Source organism: Coenobita brevimanus, chromosome 92 (genome assembly GCF_032717465.1).
Source record: "Coenobita brevimanus isolate Jiangsu-jjx chromosome 92, ASM3271746v2, whole genome shotgun sequence".
NCBI lineage: Eukaryota > Metazoa > Arthropoda > Malacostraca > Decapoda > Coenobitidae > Coenobita > Coenobita brevimanus.
The window spans coordinates 25,725,980-25,746,442 of NC_137045.1; the positions used below are offsets into that span (position 1 = coordinate 25,725,980).

Below are 20,463 nucleotides of genomic sequence, written 5' to 3' on the forward strand. Positions count from 1 at the left end.
GAAATTTCCTTTGTAAATTTCTTTTTTCTTTGTGGGGAGGTGTTACATAGCCTATGATTTCATCATCCTTTGTGTAATTTTAACGCACAGTATGCTGCATGTTTGATCACGAGCGTGTTCTGCCTCAGTTCCCCCCTTCTACCGTTATAGTAGAGTAAGTCGTCATTTCTGTTGTTGAGTGCGGGATTTTCAGCTCTTTGTCCCCATGGCTTCATTTGCGCGTCCTTCTTACAAGTTATATCAAGCTCTGCTGGCCCCTATATAATGAGCTCAGTCTCTGCATCATTGCCACTTAGATCTACTCCTCATTTTGCTCGCATCTCTGTCCTCCCCTGTACAGATATTATTATTGTGAGTGCTCAAGAAATCTCCAAACATCTAGCAGCTGTGTGTAATTTGAGTATAAGTGTTATTGCATTTTTTCTTGTACTGTGTAGCATAAGGTTAATTCTTAGGCCTAGTGAGGTTTTTGATTAATGTTGGGTTTTATGTCAGTCATTTTTTTATAATAGTTCGTTCGTTCGTTCTAAGATTTCCTGCAACTTTATTGCAGGCCGGGCCATACATTAGCCCGGTGATAATAGTTTGTATCTGTAATAATTTATCTGGCATTCACTGAGTATTATCTGGTATCTCATTTTATCAGGGCTGACTTAGATAAATTTACTCTTGCTAATTTCGTGTTAATAGAGGCTATTGCAGTTAACCATACATTTAACCTATTTATTTGCCATTACATTATCCTTATGAGTCCTGAATGTTTTGTTGTTAGTTTGAGCATTAAACTTTAACTTGTAATTTTACCTAACTCTTTTGTTTTGAACCTGGAACTTTACGGGACAGTAATGACTCTTAGTATTCTCACTTAAAGTGTACGTTATCTTTCTCTGTTCCGTAACAATATATATATATATATATATATATATATATATATATATATATATATATATATATATATATATATATATATATATATATATATATCAAGTGAGAATACTAAAATCACTACTGTCCCGCAAAGTTCCATGTTCAAAACAAAAGACTTAGGTAAAATTACAAGTTAAAGGCGGGAACGTGGAATGTGAGAGGAGTGAATGATGAAGTGAAAGAGAGAGAGATTGTTCAGGTGCTTGAGGATGCAAAAGTGGATATATGTGGATTGACTGAAACTAAATGGGAAGGTGAAAGGGTGAGAGAATGGAAATATGGTTTAGGTATATGTGCGGGAGTCAATGAAACTGAGAGGGCAAGAGAGGGAGTATGTCTGATGATAAGCAAGAAGTGGAAGGAGAATATAAGAGAGTATGGAACAGTGGGTGCAAGGATTGTATGGGTGAGGATGAAAGTAGGTATACAAGCATGGGCGATTGTATGTGTGTATGCCCCAACAGAGGATCGAGTGGCAAGAGTGAAAGATGAGTTTTGGGCGAGTGTAGAAGCGTGTATGGACAAGTTTGAGAGGAGCGAGAGAGTGCTGTTGACTGGAGACATGAATGGCAAAGTTGGGAATGTACGAGTGGATGGAGTAGATGGGAATGGAAGTGCTTTGGTGGACATCTGTGCTGGAAAGGGGTTGGCAATAGCCAACACCTACTTTCAGCATAAGATGATCCACCGGTACACATGGAGAGTAATGAGGAGGATGGATGGTGAACTTGTTGAACGAAAGGCAATGATAGACTACGTGTGTGTGGATGAGCGAATGAGAAGACAAGTGTTGGATGCAAGAGTGTGGAGAGGGTGGGGGAATGGAGTCTCGGACCATCACTTAGTGATGGCCAAGGTAGAGCTGCAAAGAAAGTGGATAAGAAGACGAAGGGGAAGACAGGAGGAAGCAACTCCTGTGAGAAGAGTGGAGAAATTGCAAGATAATGAGAAAATGACAGAGTATAAGAGCATAGTGGAAGAAAGATTGGGAAGGTATGAGCTAGAGCAGATGGAAGGGGTGGAAGACGTATGTAAGATATTCACGGAAGAGATAGGCGCAGCGCGTGAGGCGGTTTGTGGAGCGAGGAGGAGATGCAAGGGTGTGCAAGGGACAGCATGGTGGAATGATGAGGTGAAACGAGCTGTGGAACAAAAGAAGAAGGCATATAGTGAATAGTTAGCAAGTAGAGGTAGGGGAGAAGATGAGAGAGAGAAGAGAGAGGTATATGTGAGCAGGAGAAGGGAGGTTAAGAGACTGGTGAAGGAGAGTAAAAAGAAAGTGGATGAAGAGTTTGGGAGGAATCTGAGTGTGAAATGGAGGAACAGTAAGAAATTGTTTTGGAAGGAGGTAAAGAAAGTAAGGCAGTGTGAAAGGGGAAGTAATAGGGGAGTGAAAGATAGGAATAATAGATTGTTGGTGGAGAAGAGAGAGAAACTGAGGAGATGGAAGGAGCACTTTGAGGATTTGTTGAATGTAGAGAGTGAGAGCAGTGCGAGCATAAGTGGTTGGGGAATGGCTGTGAGAAGAAGAGATGAGAGGAGGGAGGAAGAGATCAGTAGGGCGGAAGTAGTGGAAGCGATGAAGAAGATTAAGTTGGGAAAGGCCCCAGGAATTGATGGAGTGTGTGGTGAAATGCTTAGGTATGGGGGTGAGATTGTTGTGGAGTGGATATGGAAGCTGTGTAGATTGGCTTGGGAAGAGAGAAGGGTTCCAGAGGACTGGAAATCAGGTATAATTGTTTCTTTATACAAAGTTAAAAGGGAGAGAGAAGTGTGTGGTAACCATAGGGGTATTTGCCTACTTAGTGTGACTGGTGAAATATATGGTAGAATACTCATAGATAGGGTTAGGCATATGACAGAGGAGCTAGTTGGAGAAGAACAAGGGGGATTTAGGAAGGGAAAAGGGTGTGTAGATCAGATATTTGTTCTAAGATGTTTAGTGGAGAAGTATCTAGAGAAGGGAAGGAAAATGTATGCTGCCTTCATGGACTTGGAGAAAGCTTATGACAGAATAGATAGGCAAGGTATGTGGAAGGTATTAAGAATATATGGAGTGGAGAGGAAATTGTTGAGTGCTGTGAAGAGTATGTACGAGGGAGCTAGGGCTACGGTGCGAGTGGATGGTGAGCTGAGTCAGTTCTTTGATCTCAATGTGGGACTGAAACAGGGTTGTGTGATGTCTCCATGGCTGTTTAATATATACATGGACGGGGTTGTAAAGGAGGTGCAAGGTAGGCCAGTGGATGTGGGGGTGGCTCTAATGTATGAGGGTGAGATTTGGAAGATTCTGGTGTTGCTGTTTGCTGATGATACAGTACTGTTGAGTGAAGATGAATGGGAGTTGCAAGGTTTGGTGAATGAATTTGGGACAGTGTGTAGGAGGAGGAATCTGAAAGTTCAAAAGTAAAGTTATGGTGTTTGAGAGGAATGAAGTTACAGAGTGTGCAGTGAGGTTGGATGATGAGGATATGGAGAATGTGAGTGCATTCAAGTACTTGGGTAGTGTGATGAGTAGGGATGGAACTTTGGGGGATGAAGTGCGTGAAAGGGTACAGCAGGGAAGGAAGGTTGTTGGTACACTGAAAGCAGTGATGAGAAATAGGGAGGTGAGTATGGAAGTTAAGAAGTCACTGCATGATAGTATTGTGATCCCTACCCTGACGTATGGAAGCGAGGCATGGACCTTGCAAGAGGGGAACAAGTCAAGAGTGAGAGCAGTGGAAATGAGTTACTTGAGAGGAGCATGTGGAGTGACAGGTTGACGAATGAAGAAGTGAAGGAACGCTGTGGGGTGGATGTGGATGTGGTTGAGAAGATCAGGAGAAATACACTTAGGTGGTTTGGACATGTGAAGAGAATGGAGAATGGAAGACTGACTAAAAGGGTGTATGTAGGTGAGGTGGAGGGAGGGAGAGGGAGAGGTAGACCGAGGATGAGGTGGAGGGATGGAGTTGAGAGGTATATGAGGGAGGGGGGGGGTGAGTTGGGGGGAGGGTAATCAAATGGTGGGTGACAGAGTGACTTGGAGGCGTTTTGTCTGCGGCCACCCTTTGCGGGATTAGGGCGTCGGGCTATAGATAGATAGATAGATAGAATAAAGTTTAATGCTCAAACTAACAACAAAACATTCAGGACTCATAAGGATAATGTAATGGCAAAACAGGTTACATATATGGTTAACTGGAATTGCCTCTATTAACACGAAATTAGCAAGAGCAAATTTATCTAAGACAGCCCTGATAAAATGAGAAAACCGGATAATGCTGAGTTAAAGGAAGATATAATATTATTACAGATACAAAATATTACTAATACTGGCTGACAGTATGGAACAAATATGAATCATAAAAACTTTACCAGGCTTACGAATTAAGGCCTTAGGCTATACAGTACAAAATAAATGGTAATAACACTTATACTCAAATTATACAGCAGCTAGATGGCTGGAGACTTCCTGAGCACTCACATAAATAATAATATACTGTACAGGGGAGGACAGAGATGTGAACAGAATGAGTAGATCTAAGTGGCCACTAATGCAGAGACTGAGCTCATTATATAGGGGGCCAGCAGAGCTTGATTCAACTTGTAAGAAGGACGCGCAAATGAAGACATAGGGGACGAAGAGTTGACAATCCTGCTCTGAATAACAGAAAGAACGACTTACTCTACTATAAGAGGAGAAGGGGGGAGTTAGGTAGAACACGCAAGCCTGGTCACTATGGAAGCCACGTGGCGAATCGTGAACAAACATGCAGCATACTGTACATTAGGATCATACAAAGGATGATGCAATCATGAACAAAACTGTATCATAAGTTAGAATTATACAAGGAGTGATAAAATCATAGGCTATGTAACACCTCCCCACAAAGGAAAAGAAATTTACAAAGGAAATTTCTTATTACTCTAAAACAATCTGTCTAAAGTCTAGATAAGCAATCTGCAATAACATTTTCTTTCCCCTTGACATGTTGTATGTCTAATGAATACTCCTGAAGAAGTAGACTCCATCTCGTCAATCTCTGATTTTTATCTTTTAACTTACTAAGGAATTTCAGTGGGTTATGATCGGTATAAATGACTATGGGGTCAAAACCAGAACACAAATAAAATGAAAAATGCTGTAAACCCAAAATCAAGGCCAAAAGCTCTTTCTCAATAGTTAAGTAGTTCTTTTGAGGTGGAGTGAACTTCTTACTGTAATAAGATACAGGGTGTTCAATACCCTGATCATCTTCTTGCAGCAAGACAGCCCCAGCTCCTGTATCACTTGCGTCAACAGCCATCTTAAAAGGCTTAGCAAAATTTGGAGTAGCGAGCACTGGCTGACTTAATGGGATAGCTTTAAGTTTACTGAAAGAGGATTCACAGTTATCGGTGCAGACAAATTTAACTCCCTTTTTCAGTAGGTCAGTAAGTGGTGATACAAGAATTGAAAAGTTAAGAACAAATCTCCTGTAATAACCTACCATTCCCAAAAATCTTTGTAGCTCTTCCCTACTTTTAAGTCTGGGAAGATCACTTATAACCTGAACCTTAGCTCCTGGTGGTGCAACATGTCCATCACCAATTACGTACTCAAGGTACTGAACTTTAGCTTGACCAAACTAACACTTTGATAAATTAGCTACAAGATTAGCATGAACCAAACGCTCAAGAAATTTACTGACATGGCATAGGTGATCTTTCCAGTTGTCACTGAAGATTAATACATCATCAATATAAACAACACACCCTGCCAAACCCTCTGTTACAACATTCATGAGCTTCTGAAAAGTGGCTGGTGCATTCTTCATACCATATGGCATTACAGAACATGCAAAAGTCTTTCCTAGTGTTACAAAACATGAGCTCTCCCTAGCACGTTCAGTCATAGGTACTTGCCAGTATCCCTTTAACAAATCAAACTTGCTTATGTACCTAGCCTTTCCGATCATGTCTACGCAATCTTCCACGCGAGGGAGAGGGTAAGTGTCTGTTTTGGTTAACTGATTAACACGTCTGTAGTCGATGCAAAGCCGCTGTGACCCACCTGGCTTAGGGACTAGAGTGACAGGAGAACTCCACTCTCTCTGACAGGGCTCAATCATCTTGTGGTCCAACAGGTAGCCAAGCTCCTTCTGGATGAGAGGAACTTTCACTGGGTTCACATGGTAAGGAGGCAGTTTAATTGGCTTTGCGTCTCCAACATCGATATCATGCATCAACACAGTGGTTCTTCCTGGAGTGTCACGGAACACTTGCGGGTACTCCTGCAGTAATGCCGAAAACTCCTGCCTTTCCTCGGGAGCTAGATGAGAAAGCTTAGTCTGGAGATCATTCATGATGTTAGGATTCTTCCCCAAACTATCACTCAGGCTCATACTGCATGGGAGAGCTTCACTTGCAGACTCGGGTGGAACAGCTACAGTGCAGACTGGGTTATTTTCGTCCCGCCTGTGATATAAATTTAGCAAGTTGATGTGACAAAGTTGCTTGTTCTTTCTACGATCTGGTGTGGCGATGACATAGTTGACATCACTGAGTTTCTTCTCCACGAAATAAGGACCACTAAACTTGGCTTGAAGAGGTTGCCCATGCACTAGTAGCAGAATCAAAACCTGATCTCCTGGCTGAAAGTGGCATAACCTGGACTTCTTATCATACCAAGTCTTCATCTTCTCCTGAGCAGCTCCTAAATTCTCTCTCGCCAGCTGTAAAGCAGTGGACAGCTGTTCTTTGAACTTCATCACATACTCCAGCAGGTTGACGTCATCTTCCTCCGACAGCCAGCATTCCTTGAGTAGCTTAAGGGGTCCTCTTACTTCATGGCCAAACATTAGTTCAAAGGGTGAGAAGCCCAGTGATTCATTTGGAGATTCTCTTGTGGCAAATACAACGAATGGAAGACCTTTATCCCAATCTTTCTGATGTTCCAAACAGTATTTCCTGAGTGTCGATTTGAGTGTTCGATGATATCTCTCCAACGCTCCTTGGGTCTGGGGATGGTAAGCTGAAGACGTGATCTGGGTGATGCCCAACTCTTTCAGAGACTGCTTGAAAACATTTGACATGAAATTACTTCCCCGGTCTGACTGTACCTCCTTGGGCAGACCAAACTTGGTGAAGAACCCTGGCATTTCCTTAACCACGTTCTTAGCTGAGATATTTCTAAGTGGAATGGCTTCAGGATAACGAGTAGCCATATCAATCAGGGTCAACACATAAGAAAATCCTGAAGAAGTCTTAGGAAGAGGGCCCACAATATCCACCAACACACGGGTGAATGGCGCCTCAAAAGGAGGAATGGGAACTAGAGGTGCAACTTTTTCGTTCTGATTACACTTCCCCACAACTTGACAGGTGTGACAAGACTTAAAATACCAGGAAACATCTCTGAAGATACCTGGCCAGTAGAGGTGTTTCAAAGTGCGTGCCACAGTCTTCCTCACTCCAAGGTGTCCTGCCAAACTGGAATCATGAGCCACTCCAATGATATCCTGCCTACAAACACGAGGGATGACAACTTGATGTACAACCTCCCACTCACAGTCGGCTGATGCTGTTGGGGATCTCCACTTCCTCATAAGTACTCCTGACTTTATATAATAACAAGTAGAAGCACCAGCTGACTCTTCCTCACTGCAAGCAGAGTTAGCTAGACCTTTCAACTCAGTGTCAGCAACCTGCAACTCAAGCAACTCTTGACGAGACAAATTATCAACACTACGGGGTAATGCCTCATCTGGTGAGTGGTCCAAATTAGCAAGAAAAGTGTCAGCTAGGATAACATCATCATCATCATTATCCTCTAAATCACCAGTAACTTTAGACTTAGCCCTAGTGACAGCACATGCAGAGAACACATCAGGGATATCACAATCCTGGGTCGCAGTCACTGGTTCACTAGACAACTGAGGAGCTGGACACACTTGACTTCCACCAATATCATTTCCAAGTAAGAAAGTTACACCTGACATTGGGAGTGTCTCAACCAACCCTACCATAACGGAACCATTAACACAACCAGACTCTAAATTCACTTTGCACAGAGGGACAGAGAAGTAATTATTCCCTACACCTTGTAAGATTACAGTTTCATCAGAGGAATTAACGTTAGAGCTTAGAACACTGGTCAGCATAAGGGATTGGCAAGCACCTGTATCACGATATATTTTAACTGATTTCCTGTCATTACTGTCCAGAGGACTGACAAAACCATCAGATAGGAAATTAGCACATGAACTCTTGAGAGTGTCACCCACGTTACTGCTCAAAAGAGGAGCTTCATCATGAGAATTTAATTTACCCCTCAAACCAGCTTCAGTTAACTCGGTTAAAGAATTCTGGGAACTCTCAAGAGTAGACACGAGACCAATTGACTGAATATTTAGAGATTCCTTTTTGTTCACATCACGGTGTCTCCTGAAACATTTCTCCGTAGTATGACCAAGCTTACTACAATAAGTACATTTACTTTTCTGAAATCTAAAGGTGGAGCTGGTATTTACTTCCTGAGAAACATCATCTTTATTCTCTTTCTTGTTACCTGTACTCTGAGTAGAGGCAACGTACTTACTCTCAGCTTTCCTTTTTTCTTTAGAATATCTCTTGTGAGTGAGAACATATTCATCAGCTAAAACTGTAGCATCAGACAAATTCTCTATTCTTTTCTCATCAAGATATAGGCTTACATCTTTATTAATACACCTTTTGAAGTCCTCCAGCAAAATCATCTGCTTAAATTTATCAAAATCAGAATTTACATTCTTAGAATTTAACCATTGCTCTAACAGATCTTCTTTGATTTTTGCATACTCAACATGAGACTGCTTATCTTGCTTATAAGTTGTCCTAAATTTTACTCTATAGGCTTCAGGAACAAGCTCATAGGCCTTAAGAATCAAGCTCTTAACTACATCATAAGTATCAGATTGATCCTGAGGCAAAGATGCATAACTTACTTGAGCTTTACCGGTGAGAAGAGTTTGAAGGAGTACTGGCCAATACTTTTGAGGCCAATTAAAACCTGTAGCTACCCTCTCAAACAACTGAAAATACTTTGTTAAATCGGATTCATTAAAAGGAGGGACAAGTTTAACATTTTTAGCCACATCAAAATCATCAGAGATAGATGATCCAGTTCCACCTTGTTTCATGCGATACTCATGGTCTGCCTGAATCCTAGCAAGTTCAATTTGTGCCTGAGCCTGTGCCTGTGCCTCCTGAATACGAGCCTGAGACTCAGCCTCCTTAGCACGTGCCTGAAACTCAGCCTCCTTAGCACGAGCCTCCTGCAGGGCTAGCTGTAACTTAGCTATTTCAATCTGCTTTTGCTCATCTGGAGGAGTTACATTAAACAAGCTTTTATTAATCATGCCAACAATTTGATCTTTAGAATGAGAGTGAACAGCAATTCCCAATTGTTGAGCAACAAGCTTAAGTTCATTCTTTGTTCTGTTTTCTACATCACACACTGTTTGCATATTTGACAAAAAATCTTTGACTCCATCAAGAGTAGTGATAGTAGACATCATGAATAAATCACAGTCACAAAATATCAAGCAATATCCTTATGATAATATCCTGAATGTCCTGATAAGTGGTCGCCAAATTAATGTTACGGAACAGAGAGAGATAATGAACACATCAAGTGAGAATACTAAATTCACTACTGTCCAGCAAAGTTCCAGGTTCAAAAGAAAAGACTTAGGTAAAATTACAAGTTAAAGTTTAATGCTCAAACTAACAACAAAACATTCAGGACTCATAAGGATAATGTAATGGCAAAACAGGTTACATATATAGTTAACTGCAATAGCCTCTATTAACACGAAATTAGCAAGAGCAAATTTATCTAAGTCAGCCCTGATAAAATGAGAAAACCGGATAATGCTAGGTTAAAGCAAAATATAATATTATTACAGATACAAAATATTACTAATACTGGCTGACAGTATGGAACAAATATGAATCATAAAAACTTTACCAGGCTTACGAATTAAGGCCTTAGGCTATACAGTAAAAAAAAAAAAAATGGTAATAACACTTATACTCAAATTATACAGCAGCTAGATGGCTGGAGACTTCCTGAGCACTCACAAAAATAATAATATACTGTACAGGGGAGGACAGAGATGTGAACAGAATGAGGAGTAGATCTAAGTGGCCGCTAATGCAGAGACTGAGCTCATTATATAGGGGGCCGGCAGAGCTTGATTCAACTTGTAAGAAGGACGCGCAAATGAAGGCATAGGGGACGAAGAGTTGACAATCCTGCTCTGAACAACAGAAAGAACGACTTACTCTACTATAAGGGGAGAAGGGGGGAGTGAGGTAGAACACGCAAGCCTGGTCACTATGGAAGCCACGTGGCGAATCGTGAACAAACATGCAGCATACTGTACATTAGGATCATACAAAGGATGATGCAATCATGAACAAAACTGTATCATAAGTTAGAATTATACAAGAGATGATGAAATCATAGGCTATGTAACAATATATATATATATATATATATATATATATATATATATATATATATATATATATATATATATATATATATATATATATATATGTATATATATATATATATATATATATATATATCTATATATATATATATATATATATATATATATATATATATATATATATGTGTGTGTGTGTGTGTGGGTGGGTGGGTGGGTGGGTGTGGGTGTGGGTGTATATATAACAAAAGAAACGGATGATGATGTTGATGGTCTTACAGGGGATTATGAATACGGCAGTTAGGCCTACAAAGAGCTGGTGCTCGTGAACACGATTCTAACCGCTGTGAAAGAGCACTGCCAGACCATCAGAGAGCACAGTGGTGCTCGCGAGCACCAGGTAGGGAACCCCTGTTCTAATGCTTTCTGAGGTTTGCTCCGGAAACGAAATATTTTTTTTTCTTGTACCTTTTCATTATTTAAAAAAAAAACAACAACAACAACTTAAGACACAGCATCCTACCTATCAAAGGGCATCAGTTCACTGTAAGACACACAACTATGAAATTTAATGACTGTAGTGAATACTTACTGAGATTTGCTCCGGAAACGAAAATCTTTACGCCACCTCTTTTTCATGCCGGTGATAACAGTTCCCTCCTCTGACTTCGTCAGGTGTACGGTAAAAAAGGGAGTGAAGAGAGTTGTTAGCAGTGGAAGGTGTAGTATTTCAGCTCTAAAGCATGAAGTTCATGATGTGCTGCTTGTTAATAGCAAACTGGATTACTGCAGCCTGGTTTAGAGATTTGACAATATTTGTGAGCATTCGGGTTTGAAGATAAATGATGAGTAGAGCAAAGTAATGAATGTTGAGAGAAAAACTGATGCTTTATGATGAGGAGGTGAATGAACAGATTTTGACTGATGGAAGGGTTTAACCACCCTCAGTGCGGCAATAGAAGTGAGAGACAAGTGTGTAAAGGAAGTGGTGAGTGGAGAAGCACAAGAAGGAATGGTGGCCGGTCTAACAAAGCCTTGTTTTGAAAAAAGGGGAACTGTGTATGGTGGCTGCAAGAGGATTGTATATGAATTTGTTAATGACAGCATTAATGTATGAGTGTGAAACTTTAGCTTGGTATAAAGTCAGAAAGACAACAATGAAAACAGTGATGATGTGTGCGGTTTGTGTAAACTGAAGAGGATGAGCAACTTGGCGATTCGTGAAAACTGTGAAGTAGGGAAGTGTAAATAATAAAAGGGTTGAAGAGCATATGCTTATTTCATGCGGTAGTATGGAGAGTGAATATCAAGAAGGATGTGAAAAAGGAGTACGTGGGTAAGCTTTAACATGGGAGGAGGCGTGGCAGGTCAACATGGAGATGGACGGGTCTTGTAAACGAACGTGCGAGAAAGATAGGTAAGGATGTTAGGGTAGTGAAGGAAATGACAAGGGATCAATATGGGTCGATAAAGTGCCTATGGAGATGTATATAACAAAGGTTGTTTTTTTTTCTAACCTTTAGTTGACGAAATGGCTATCCCACAGACATAATATGATGGCCATCTAAAACAAAGCTAAAAAAGTTCGGAGTTTTTTATTTATTTATTCATTTTTTTTTCTTTTTTAGGTAGAGTCAAGATTTCGAAGGCCTGGACGATGTGTGAATATTTGTGTGGCTTAACTAATTGGGCGACGGTATTTAATAACTTCTCCCTTTTTTGCTACTGGGTCCTATATCACCATACCTCTCAAACTGGAAGCAAGGGTAGGATGATGATAAGCTACTGAAGTACTTTTACACCTACGAAGAAGAGCATTCCCTTCCCCCGCTTACCCCTCCCCCCCAAAGAATGGAGAGTATTAAATATATATATATATATATATATATATATATATATATATATATATGTGTGTGTGTGTGTGTGTGTGTGTGTGTACATACATACATAGAGAGAGAGAGAGAGAGAGAGAGAGAGAGACCGCAGAAAGATGAAGGAACAGAGTAGTTCTTATACCACTAACACTACAGGTGTTGGGTCACGGTATTCCTGGTCTGGACACACCACGTACTGTATTCCTTTTCATGGGGCATCAGTATATAGTCCTGACTATACAAAGGAACGGTCTGGCTTATACAATTTAGCAGAATAATTAGCTGCAAGTGCATCAACTCAGGGGGACAGGGCGACGTGGAGGCAATTTGTTTGTGGCCACCCCATACGAGATTGAGGCGTCTGGCAATAGATAAATAGATAACATCAACTCAGGAGCGGTAACAGATCAGTAAGCAAGTAGACCATGTCTTCTTTGGAATCAGGACCTACAGTCGGGAACTTCTGCTGTTCACTACCTCTTCTAGCTAATAATTTCCAAGCTGAGAGAGGCTTTGTTGGTTTTCTGCATGGTGCTTTAGAGAAGAAAGTAACAGACGTGCTCTAAGTGTGAAATAAGGGCAGTGGAATAGTAAGCGAACTTTTGGTTTTGCCTGTATACAGAATGGCCCACCTGCTCTTCTGATGCAAGTGTACGAGTACAAGGGGTCACAGAGCACACAGAGGCAGGCCTTCCAGGTTCCTTCCTGTAGCACAAAAGCGACACATACATGGCCGGGCTCCTCAGGTGAACTTATAGCGGAGTCAGTGTTTGGTGATTAGAGGTAGAAACACGAGGAGCCCTTAAGCAGAATGTCAGCAGAAATCAAAGGTTTGTGTCACTCTTTATGACAGGATGGTTTGCAGAATATGTCGGAACTGGTCTTCCAGTTGCCCTGCAGTTGGAAGTTAGAACAAACAGAGGCATGTCATGTTCTGTTGTTGTAGTGTGCAAGCCACTGGGTGGTGAGACGGCAGCGTGACTGACAGGGTGCCCAAGTCGTGGGTAATCCAAACTGAAATGTTTTAATGGAATGGGGTTAACCGACCAAAATTGATACTGATGCCTGACAACTAAGACGGAGCTTCCAGCACCACCTAAGGTGAAGCTTCTAGAGCATAAAGTTTCATCTTGTCACATGCCAGGATTTAGAATCCATAATTTAGAAGGTTCATTAGCATACAGAGGTGGGGAGAGAAGGGGACGGGACGTCATGGCATCAAGTTTATGGTGGCTGTGCAAATCAGTTGTCAGTCAGATGGATGGACAGATTGTGGTATGTCTGGTAGGGTTTAGAGTGGATCCTCCTTTCACTGATATACTTTCTTTAAATCAAACTGCGACCTTAATGTGGAATTATTACATAACAAACCGTATCATTCAATAATGGAAAACAAATGTAAAGAATGTTTGTTGCACAAATTTTAGGAGTTCATGGATTCATATTTTCCAGTGGTAACCCTTAGCATACTCCATCAGTATGCCGACTCTGTGCCTCTGTCGTATGCTTTATTCCCTAACATTACTTTTTCCCTCGCCCGGACGGAGTCCGAAGAGGTATTGTTTTTTATCGAGTTTGTTTGTGTGTTTTTTTGTTTGGTAGCAACATTACGGAAAAATGGCTGAATGATATTACATGAAACTTTCAGAATATGTGGGCACTGGTCCCCAAAGAAAGTGATGAAATTTTGGAGGTAACTGATTGAACCTGAAAGGTCAAATTCAAGGTCACGGATTTTCAGAGGGCTATAACTTGAAAACGGTTGAAGATAGAGATATTTACTATTATGAAGAAACAGGAACTAGTAATATGGGCTTTCATTTGGCACCAAGACCTTAAAAACGTCAAAATCGAGGTCACGGATATTCAGGGGGCCAAAACTCGAAATTGGTTGAAGAGAGAGATATTTGCAACTTTAAACATGCAGGAAATCCCATGTGGGTTTTTAGTTGTTACCTTGACCTTTGACCTTAAGTGACCTTGAAAGACCAAACTCAAGGCCACGGATATTCAAGGGGCTATAACTCAAGACTCTTGAAAATAGAGCCATTTACTATTATCAAAATATAGGAAGTCTCATATAGGCTTTCATTTGGCAGCATGACCTTTGACCTTAAGTGACCTTGAAGGTCAAACGCAAGATTACGGATTTTCAGAGGGCGACTTGAAAATAATTGCCGCATTATCTTAGACTTTAATTGTGCACTGACACTAAATGGCAGAAACGAGTCGGTATTTAACAACAATAAGATAACTACTGTCAGGCGAGGTTTGTTGTGCCTGGCACCAATTGTTTATAGGAACTGGTGGTGCACAGTGCTGTCAAAACCTGCCCTAAGAATCATTATTGTTTTTTCCCTTTCAGTTCAGTTACGTCCCTAGGTCTCCACACCTTACTGTGGAAAACTACTGTACTGTTTCGGCTTCTTTTTTCCAAATGTTTGTTCAGCTTGCGCCGTTCCTTTATTGTTTCAAGAATTCGTTTACAACAATGCACAATTGTTCCTTGGACAAATAGCTCCAGATTCCTTCTTTCATTTTTACGAGCGAGCGAGCGATGTTTGCTTTTAGTTAAGTCTGGAAATGAACGGCTCGGCCAGACCCGACCGTCACGCCAAGAAGAAGCTAATAACTTTATTCCTATGTGAAGTAGAGTTGAAATTCTTTCTGCGTGTGACACATTCATTCAATTATTTTTATAATCAACTAAAAACTCACCGACAATGCATAGGAACCCCTCTGAATCTCGAGTTTTCCAAGGGAGTGTTCGGCTGTAATCGGTGAATGCCTTAATTACAAAATCAAATTATAAAAAGATTTTCTGTTGTAGCACTGTGTTTTTGTCATCAGCTCTAACAATTAAATATCAGAGATTCCGCCTATAATTTTACATTGACGTTTTTCTTATGTTTTGATGGTGAAATCACCAAGAGAATCCACCCCATTTCTGGTTTTAATCATCTCATCAATAATCAAGTCTGTCATTTCAGTTCAGTCGACACGGCAGGTTGGCAGAAGAGATTGTAGAATTTAGCGCCTGTGATGAATGCTTCGGCGCCTCGCTTTACACCAGGACTTATGTATCGTTCGAACCTATGTTGCTCAAACAATCTTGCATTCCCTTCTGAATGTTGGCAGTCTTGTTTTAGCTTACTTTTGTTGTTTTCAGATACTTTTATTCAGCTTTTCAGACAACTTCTGATTGGTCCTTCCCTATCTTAGTAAATGGTCTCTTTGTTAGCAGTAGAAAGCTCTCAGAGAGCGCATACCTCAGCCCATACCATTGCCATTAAAAAGGATCCGAATCCGGATCCGCCCCCAAACTTAATCAGTTCTTTCTTGGTCCATGGCCCACTTTTCCACAAAATTTCATTGAAATTCACTGAGAACTTTTTAAGATATTGTGCGGGATACTCCTGATCCGGATCCGTATCCGGATCAGCCCGCAAATTTAATAATATCTTCCTTGGCCCATGGCACAACCATCCACAAAATTTCATCACAATCCGTTCATAACTTTTTGAGTAATCTCTGATCCGGGGCCATGGATATAGGATCTTGATCCGGATCCGGATCCGCCCCCAAATTAATCAGTTCTTTCTTGGTCCATGGCCCACTTTTTCACAAAATTTCATTGAAATTCGTTGAGAACTTTTGGAGATATTGTGGATCCGAATCTCGCCCAAAATTTAGTAATTTCTCCCTTGACCCATGGCCCACTCCTCCACGTTGTTTCATCAATACCCGTCCATAAGTTTTTGAGTAATCCTGCTAACAGACAGTCAAACAGACAAACCAACACGGGGTAAAACATAACCCTAGCGGAGGTAATGAACAATTGCTCCTGGGACTGGAAAAGTTAAAACTATAGTCTCACCAATCTAAAACCAAGGTTTGGATGGAGTCCAGCCGGGGATTTCCCGGATTACAGCGTTGCCTTGTTTCCTATACTCTGATTGGGTAGTGGCTGACCTGACACCGTTAGAGTTCGTCCGCTCACACCTCGCCACCTGGCCTGACATGACTTCACCCACTTTTGTGTGTGTGTGTGTGTGTGTGTGTGTGTGTGTGTGTGTGTTTTGTGTGTGTGTAAAGACAAACTAATTTAAGTTATAAATATAATTTAAGTTATATAACAAAGTGAACAGTGGAAGCACGTGACAGAAGCTTAAATCTCCCTCCAATGGATCTGGATGTTGCCGCTCGTGAGTGTTTTAACTTATTTATTTCTATTAAGAAAATAGCGTATGTTCTACTGATTCCTTCAAATTATATTATAAACGTAATTGTTACATTACTTACCCAACTTAGAACTACCGTGAAAGTCGGTAAAAGTAACTACATTTTTTTCAGCACCACTGTAAAATATGTATGCCACGTTTCTTTATTGATGTACAAGAGCCATATGCATTACAAGTTTACCTTCCTTTGATATGCTAGAATACTTACGTTTATATTGTATTAGTATGTGTGTACCTATCTGTGATGCCTATTACATATATAACAGAATCTACTCATCGCTCGTTTAGGAAGTATGGCATGGGTGCACCCAGCGCCAGACCCCACCCAAACCTTGGTTTTAGATTGGTGAGACTATAGTGGTGGTTGTCTTTGCCGCAGACTAACTGTGCGGGCTGTCCCGCTGTATCGGCGTGCTGACGACCTGCGGATCTTCATAGCCTATGCAGTGTATGCCTGGGGGTGCCCGCTGGTGATTGGCGGAGCGGCCATTGTCATACATTTCCTGCCTCAGCACATTGACTGGCTCCTCAGACCAAACTTCGTACAGAATCATTGCTGGTTTAGAGGTGCGGCTCATATCACTTCACTCCTCGTCACTACGCTTGTACTTTTGCTTCCTGGTTATCATAAATTATTGATCATTTAAGTACAATGACGCCTTAGTTTACTCCTACCACCTACAGGCGATTTTATTGATCCTGTGTGCGACCTCTTTTAATGGGTTGATGATGAATACTATATTGAACCTCTCCAGCTCGAAAACTCTACCTTAGGCTCAACAAAATCGTTTCTTGGTGGTGGTAACAAAAATTATGAGAAAAGACGTCGTCGTGGTGAAATAGTTAAAATTCATATTCTCAGATGATGGCATACGTATACATCTAGCAATAATGAAAGAACTTCAGGAATACTGTATCTCCACTAATCTAGTCAAAATTAAATAACTAGTCAAATCTCACAGTTTGCATTGTTATTCCCAAGACTTGAAATTTATTCCCAAGACTTGAAATTAAGACTGTCATACTCGCTAACCTTCGTTGTTCAATTTTCTTGCAGACGGAGATGAAATTCTGGCATATTTCTATGGTCCGATGGGAGTGTTGTGTGTAGCCAACACAATGCTGATCTGCCATACGGGGCTGCGTTTGTACTTTGCTGACCAGCGGTGTACCTGCCTCCCCCACACTTGCTGCACCACCGCCTCACACACTCTTTACCGTACCCACATGACTGAGTGAGAAACACTTATCATTCTTCTCTGCAACTTATCCTGTTCTTTAAGGAAGTTAAATCCTAACAACTTTTTAATTCGTGTAAGACTCCAGCTAGAGACAACTATTGTTATATTGCTCCTTAGGGAAAATAAACCCTAACAACCTTTCGATAAGTAAAGCACCCTTGTTAGAGATAAGCATGGGTAGGCATCAACACCAAGGTTAGTTCATGACTGTTTCACTGTAGGGTCAGATGTCATAATTAGTGAGAGGGTCAATGAACTCCCAGTTCCGCTACCCCGCCAGATGACGAGATTACAGGAAAAGTTCCTTCATAAACTCTCTTTGCGAAAATTCTGTGTGTTACAGCAACATTTAGCTTAGTTTAAACTCTTAGCGCTCGTATTTATTTCTTCTCGGTGGTGACGTGTTGGGGATGGAGGTTCTGGCAGCGATTCACACTGTTTGGTCTGATGGTAGCCTGCTGGGTGATGGAGGTGGTGTCCTGGCTGGTGGGACCTGCAGACTCAGAGCTGTGGTGAGGTTCCTTTACCTCTCTTACACATGCTTTGTTTATTATGTCAGTATTAATGTAGCTGGTGTTCATACCCCTTCCAGCTAGGAAACTCACAACGAAATGTCAGGTATATCAGTTCTCGAATCGTGAAATATCAGTCTTCCTATCAGTGCAGCTTTCAACAATGATCAGACATCCATTGTGCACTGTTAATCGTTACACTTTTTATATGATTCACAGGCTTCCTCTGTTCCAGGGCTCTGACGGATACTCTGAACACTTTCCAAGGTGTCTTCATCTTCATCACCTTCCTGAGAAGCAGCAAAAAACGTCGTCTGCTGCAAGAGCAGTTAGATAAGTGGGCAAAAGCAGAAGGTAGAGATAAAGTAGGACTCAGCCGTCCCCGTCTTCCTGCTGCCCTAAGTTCCAACAGAGTGCTTGAGCAGGTACAACAATCTGGTTTGTGGGAGGCCAAGGCAAGATGGTGTTCCAGGTGGAAAACAGGACAGCAGCGCCTCACAAATCACCAGATCCTCCAGAACATCACATTCGGAAGGAAACAGGAGGTGTCACGAGGTCTCCACAATAAAGGGTTTGAAGAGGATGGACCAGAGATGGAAGATGATGAGGGAGAGAGAGACATGGGGAAAGACTTTAGTGCAAACGACCAGACTGGAAGCAAATTAAAACCCATATGGACGATGCCCAGCTGGAGGTCTCATTGGTCAAAATCATACTTTCCAAACGTACTCAGTTCAACAGAACAAGGCCGAGCTGCCTTTTGGACAAACTTGGCTTCTGACGCAGTTGAAAATAAAAATGTCCCATGTCAGAATGAAACTGGACTGGACTTAACAATCACAACCCTGAACACAAGCGAAGAGAGACCTAGTGTAACCTATGCTCCACTCGAACAACGACAAACCTTTCCTAAATGGAACTTTATGAGGCAGAAGACCTGGTCCCTCGGTGCTGAAGAGCCTGGGCTTCCAACAAAGGGAGGTAAAGTCGTCTGTCAGGGACTTACCAGAAGTGAATCAGGCATTCACAAATGATCAGACTCGTAGACCTGCTGGGGAAGGCAAGCCCACAAACTTAATGGTCATATTTACACTTGTGGGGTTGAGCAGTAGCCAGCATGCATTTCAACTGAGAGAGAGAGAGAGAGAGAGAGAGAGAGAGAGAGAGAGAGAGAGAGAGAGAGAGAGAGAGAGAGAGAGAGAGAGAGAGAGAGAGAGAGAGAGAGAGAGAGAGAGAATTTTATTAATTTATCACCATGCACACCAATAATGATGGTAAAATCTGGATTATGCCTTCCCAATCAGTTTAAAAATGCTGTCTAATATCCTGTCGGGAGATGAAGATTGGATAACCTTGGTGACCAAGACTTCAAACCGTGAAAGGACTTCATGGAACAGTGATAAGTAGCTGATGTCATAATTGCAGTGCATATGAGTGCAAATATTTCACAAGTACATTGCATCCCTGACGCTGTGAACTGCTTGGTTTTACTGATTCTCTGAGATGTGCAGGAAGTGCAACTATAAGAGCAATTTGAAAAAAAAAATCTATCTATTTATCTATAAACAAATTCATATAACGTTTCATTTATTGTGGTGGCGAAGTAGTAATGGTGGTGGTGGTGTTAGTAATTAGAGCGCAGCACCAGTAGTGTACAGTAAGCACCACAAGTAGCTCTGATAACTGAATTTGTAAGTCGCAGTGGATTCTTATTTATCTCGCACAGCCTAAGGACGTGTTTTATATTTAATTCTTGCTGTCTCCAGATGACTATATTTTTCTTAGGAGAGACTTTTCGACCTGTGTGGGTTTCATATTCCCTTAATTAAACACTTCAGTACCAGAAATATTTCCGTACTTAATGAAAATCGTCTGGAGACAGCAAGAATAAACAATAATACGAGTACTAATTGAAGAGGTTAATACAAGCGGTACAATAGAGGAATTTCTAGGCACATAAATGACAAAGGCTAAGCATCAGCACAGCAGCAGCATGAGAGTCCCATTGCTCTAGTCTCAGATAGATTGTACTGTGTTACTGTGTAATATAAAAGCTTGAGAAAGAGCAAATATATTATATTCTTGACTGAGAAATAAACCTCAAATACTGATCGTCGTTTCTGCTTAATTGATGTGAGGAAGGCTTCTGCATCAGTAACAATCTAGTGTCACAATACGTCATGAGTCGAGCATACTCTGACGTAAAC

At 41.2% G+C, this 20,463-nt stretch overlaps 1 protein-coding gene across 1 annotated transcript in view; it reads left to right on the top strand.

The window, feature by feature from the left end:
• The window catches only part of LOC145412174 (putative G-protein coupled receptor Mth-like 3), an 80,038-nt gene extending 60,748 nt beyond the window's left edge, over positions 1-19,290 (top strand). Inside the window, exons 4-7 of the mRNA XM_080282106.1 lie at positions 16,883-17,070; positions 17,561-17,738; positions 18,161-18,256; positions 18,492-19,290. Coding sequence (XP_080138232.1) covers positions 16,883-17,070; positions 17,561-17,738; positions 18,161-18,256; positions 18,492-19,290 — 1,261 coding nt within the window. The remainder of the gene's footprint in view (positions 1-16,882; positions 17,071-17,560; positions 17,739-18,160; positions 18,257-18,491) is intronic.
• Positions 19,291-20,463: the final 1,173 nt, after the last annotated feature.